Below are 5,507 nucleotides of genomic sequence, written 5' to 3'. Positions count from 1 at the left end.
GCTAACGTTATTCAATAGACAGTATATCAAGTCTAAACTTACTTTGTCAGCTTATATTGTAGTCCATTGACAAATTGGTTTATATATTGCAGTGTACAACAGTTAACACTTAAACTGTTTTACGAGAAAAAAACCATTGCATTCGCTAAGAATACTGCCAGAGAAAGAAATCAAAATGGATCCAATTCCAGCTCCAGCAAGTTGATCAAGACTGAATCCATGACAATACCCATGCTATGATATCAAAACAAGTACTCAAAATAAAGCACAATGACTACCAAGTCCTGGGAGCTAAACAAAGCTGCCATATTGAGTGTAAAAAATGGGTCAAGAGAAGAAAGGCAATACACTAAAATGTCTGAAATATCAGTCTGTCCAAATGAGCAAAGCAGAAAAAAATAAATAAAAAATCATATTACTGTCACACAAAGAAGCAAAATAAGTGAGTTTGTGCTCCTAAAAAAAGTATTTCTGGTTTGCCCTACATGTAGTAGCTCTCACCACATGTAGTAGCTCCGTGTCGTGTCCACCTGGCTGGGTTTGGTCTCTGAGGAGGAGGACACCTCTTTGTCCTTCTCACTGTCCGCCTCCCACAGGTTGATTAGGGGAGGGTAGAGCTCATTGAGGGGGATGGAGGATGTTTTCTGCATGTACTTTTTCAGGGAGTGATTGTAGTTTTTCCTCTTCCACCTCTTGGAAATGTACACAGCCATAGAGGCCAGGCTGATGATGCCGAACATGGTTCCCATGACCGCTGCGAGAGCGATGTTAGTGCCTTGGTCAGATATCTCCACAGCGAAGGCAGCGTGCTTCGTTGTGACGTTGACACAGGACTTCTGCGTCTGCTGGTGGATGTTGGAGACGGTGAGACACACCTCGTACTCGGTGGCAGGCTGTAGGTGTGTGAGGTTATACTCATGGACATCCACTGGGACCTTGGCTGTGTAGGTGATGTGGGGGTTGTCTATCTTCATGGTGGCAGATGACCACTTGAGGTTGGAGGTCATGACGTTGGAGTTGACCTTCCAGGAGACCAGGATGGAGTGGGACTCAGTCTGCTTCACGTACACTTTCATCAACTGGGTGCTGTCTAAGAGAGTACCATTCACCCTAATAGCAGTCACCCGAGTGTCCGCCCCCTCAGCATTCTGGGCCACACAGGTATACCTGCCGGAGTCCTCGACCTGGATTTGAGAGATACGCAGCGTTCCCTCGCTACTGAGGCTGTATTTATCAGACAGGGTGTCCACAATCACCTTATTCCCTACGGGCGTGACCCAGTAGATCTCTGGCTCAGGCTGGGACATGGCACGGCAGTCCAGGTCCACAGTCATGCCTATGTCCAGGTTCAGGTGGTTGGGAAAGCTGTCGTGGGAGATCATGGGCAGGCACTGCTCTGCTGAGTCCTGCTGGAGCAACTCCCTCACATGCTGACCTCTGACCTCGGCTGGCATGGCACAGAACATGGAGAGGGGTTCCATGAAGCGGATGCTGGTCTTGTTGGAGCTCATCCACTGGATGACACAGTCGCATCGCAGGGGGTTGCTGTGGATGCTGATCTCACGCAGGTTGGGCAGGGAGTCCACGGTGGACTGGTAGAGGGCGTTAAGGGCATTGTTGTTCAACATGAGGCTCTCCAGGGCAGGGACGTCACAGAAAGCCTGGCGGTTCACGTAGGAGAACTTGGGGTTATTAGTAGCCTCCAGCTTGGTGAGCTCAGGGAGGTTATCGACAGCAAAGCGGTCAATGGAGACCAGCTCCCCCATGTTGTTAATGCCCAGCTCTTTCAGCCTCAGCATGTTCTTAAAGTCCCCCTCTTGGATTTTGTGCACAGGGTTTTTGTTCAAGTCCAAGAACTTGAGGTTAGGTAGTTTCTGAAGGGCATTCTGAGGAACTCTGATTAGCTTATTGTCGTAGAAGGAGAGACTCTCTAGGTTGTCTAGTCCCACAAAGGCATTTCCAGGGATGTCTGTTAAATCCATTCCAGCCAGAACCAAGCTTCTCAGGTTTACAAGCGGCTTGAAGTTAAAGTCCAGGATGCCAACAACAGGATTTTCCCCGATCATGAGTATCTCAAGGTTGGGCGTGGACTCAAACCAGCGACTGTCAATGGCCTTGAGCCTGTTGGAGTTGAGATGGAGCCTGAGCAGATTGTGTAGACCAGAGAGGGCGTTTGGGGAGATTATGTTGATCTGGTTATGGTTGATGTAGAGCTCTTGCAGGTTGCTGAGGTCCTGCAGAGAGTAGTCAGGCATTTCAGTAATCTGGTTCTCCTCAAGGTGTAGTGTGGTGAGCTGGGACATGTTGGTGAGGCCCACATCGTGGATGCTGCTGAAGTTGTTCTGAGACAGGTCCAGCTCAGTCAGGTTGAAGAGCTGTTCCAGCTCTTCACTGGTCCTGGCGATGTAATTGCTCTGCAGGAGGAGCACCTGAGTGTCGCTGGACAGGTTGCCTGGGATGCGTGTGAGACGGAGGTCGTTGCAGTCCACCGTCGTGGCTTCTCTGTAGGTGGACTGGGGGGTGAACCAGGGTCGGATCTCACACACACACAGCTGGGGACACTCATTATCTCTCTGGATGGAGGATAGTCCAACGGACGCCAGAATCAGGCCAGCAAACAACTGGCCTAGTAGACAGTAGATGAACCTCCCTCTAGCCATGCTGTCTGTCTGTGTTCAACTGTCCAAACCCACAGAGGGTTGGACACCAGAAATGATTGATGACTTTGGAGAGAGCTGTGTTATTGTCATTAACCAGAGGTGGTGCTGACTTGTAGTTGTGTCCCTGTAAAATGGTCCAGACGGGAAAAGATGTGCAGGGGTTTCCAATGAAACAGTTCCAGAGTTACAGTGAGCCTCCCACTGTTCAGTGTTTCTTTCATCAAAAACTCAGGACTGCACGGTGAGTCTGTAAAACAAAGACAAAAAATACTATGAATTACTGTAAAGTTTAGTTTAACGCATGGACAACCAGGAACACAAATAGCATAAACAATTTCATTTATGAGACAGGGAGTTGGTGGAAAGTAGCGTCAGGGGTAAATGTAAGGGTATGCTGTATTATACGTCTAGTCATATCATGTTAACCAAAAGTTACATGTCAGCTATGTTAAATAAAACATGAATGTAACACAGCTACTGATGATGTTGAGAGCAAACCTTCTGTTTACATCTTCATCTCCCTGAGAGATTGTTGATGGGAATTATGCAGCATCATCAGTTATGAGGAAAAATGCTAAATCACAAAGAAAACACCTCTCAGAACTCGTACATACTTGGACACAGATCAAATTCGCTTGAGTGCTTTCATCTATCCAACAGGCCCATCAGCAATAGATCATTAGCGTCTCCGCACATCGTTAAATATTCTGAGATACGTCAGTATTCTCCATTGCCTCTGAAGAAAATAAATGATGGCAAAAATATGTTCCTAGATTATTAATGATAGAGCCACTGTGTCCTGGTTTTGGTACAGAAATATGGTGGATTTCTTTTAACATATGTTGTGTATTTCTGAGAGAAGCCTTTAGTGTGCATTGCAAGTACAGTATTTTGTAGAAAGCATACCTCACACATCTCCTCAGCCTCAACAGTCAGTTATTCATCCAGAACTACTATCCAGAAGGACAGGGATTTCAAGAGAAGGACTTGTAAATCCAGAATCTGGCCCAATGGTCTAGTCTGGTGAAGAGCATAACAGGAGCGCTGGCATCTGCCATCCCATACAGTGCTGACTCTAACAAATAGGCCACAATACCATTAAACCTCAAGTTAATAGGTGATATCAAGTAACATTTACTTTAATTGTGGCAATGTTCTTGAACATAATGATTTCACTGACAATTGAGTTGGTTCCTAGGCTTTTGCTCCCATCACTAAAGAGTGTTAGTGATTTTGCAGAAGAGAGGCAGGCACATATGCACACTTGAGCAACTACAAGGTTCTGTAATTGAGTTCTGAAAGTGGCAAGTGGAAATCAATAAGGACTGATTCTCCCTGTAACTACCGGAACGTTCAGACCATTTGAAATGAGAAGTGGATTTACAGTAGTGCTTAACTCTTTGAGTACCAACCTGTCCTGTATGTGTAGTAAAAGTATAGAATGTAGAGATGGGAATCAGACAGGTCTGCCACCGTTTCCTGGCTAGCTGGCTCTACTATGGTGGAATCATATAGGGCATTATAATCTGAGCTACACTTAAGAAATCCCGTAACCTAACTAGGTGAATTTACTAAAGGAGGTATCCCTTTCAGTGATGGAGACATTTGGTAGTATTGCAGTGCCATAGGCCTTCTTAACCAAACAGTGTCTGTGGTCTACACTTGCTAAGAGGCTTTGGAACTAAAGAGCTGACTAATTAATCTGAGTGCAAAACTGCTTGGCAACAGAGCAAGGGTGACATGAAACATATTATTTTTCTCCTAGGACAGGGTGAAATAAGGGTAATACAGACATGTTCCTTAAGCTAAAGCAGAGTGGAGGTGGAGATCAATCAGAGGAAATGTGACGGTTCAAACCCTCAGGAGAGATACAGGTCACTGTGTAGCTACTTTAATTAAAAACATCTGTAGCCTTTCTCATCATGTTTATTCACTGACTCACAGAAGAAAAACAACATATTCAAGAAAACTGCTTATTATTTGACCCCTATGTCATTGCACCAAAGCTTTTAATGCACTACAGGATGATAATAGCATATGTATTCTGAACCCACCATTTGAGGCAAAGGTTGAGCCTGAACAGACAGTCCTCAGACAGCCATTACTGATTGGCTTAAATAGGCTTAGATGTAGCCCACAATGCATCAAAAGCACAGCAAAGTGACAATGTTATGCAAGGTTGCCTTGCAAATGTGGTAAAATAAATCAAGTTCTTAAATCCTGAAGTTTAAGGCAATAAATATAGAGCCTAATAGGTTTAACAAACATTGGCTAAAGGATTCCCATTGATACCATTGGTTTAAATCTGATATTTCCATTTACTCCTACAGTAGTTATGTATTCTCTCACATGCCTCCATTTATCACAATGGGGTTAATCTGAGATTCTGTTCATGACTCCGAACGACAATAGAGATGGGACCATTTCAGTGTGAGAGGTGACATTTAAGAGGGTATCATTTAATCTAAGACTTTGTATTCCAAACAAGGGCTTTACTTTAAATAGTATCTAAAAGGTCTAAACCAAAGATTAAACACATACAAGTTTTTGTTTCTTTTTACTCTCACAGCTTCCCTGACAACAGTCGAAACCAATGTAAACAAAACAAATATTGGTGTTTCCAGTTTGAACTGTCAGACAGAGATAGCAGTGTCATTAAACATTTACAAGTATCAAAATGGTTATATTGGAAACAGTTCCGTTTTATAAGGCAGGTGGGGTGGACGGGGGGGAAATTTAAGAAATGTATATGAAGGTTTAAGTGGGGTGGGTGTATCATTACTGCCTGGAACCATGACAATACAGTTGAAGAAAGCTTGTGAACTTGGCCAATGCTGTGTTAATAAA

The 5,507-nt window shown here is 44.3% G+C and overlaps 1 protein-coding gene across 1 annotated transcript; it reads right to left on the bottom strand.

Annotated features, from left to right (window-relative positions):
• Window positions 1-497: 497 nt before the first annotated feature.
• On the bottom strand, window positions 498-2,660 carry LOC311133660 (leucine-rich repeat neuronal protein 1-like; the record flags this gene model as incomplete). The annotated part of the gene is made up of 1 exon (XM_084167193.1): window positions 498-2,660. One exon carries the CDS (start codon window positions 2,658-2,660, stop codon window positions 498-500), a length of 2,163 nt encoding a protein of 720 aa, XP_084023319.1.
• Window positions 2,661-5,507: the final 2,847 nt, after the last annotated feature.

This window comes from Coregonus lavaretus, assembly GCF_964263955.1.
Source record: "Coregonus lavaretus genome assembly, chromosome: 8".
NCBI lineage: Eukaryota > Metazoa > Chordata > Actinopteri > Salmoniformes > Salmonidae > Coregonus > Coregonus lavaretus.
Note: the sequence above shows the minus strand (reverse complement) of the source record. Positions and strands in the feature narration are given on the sequence as shown.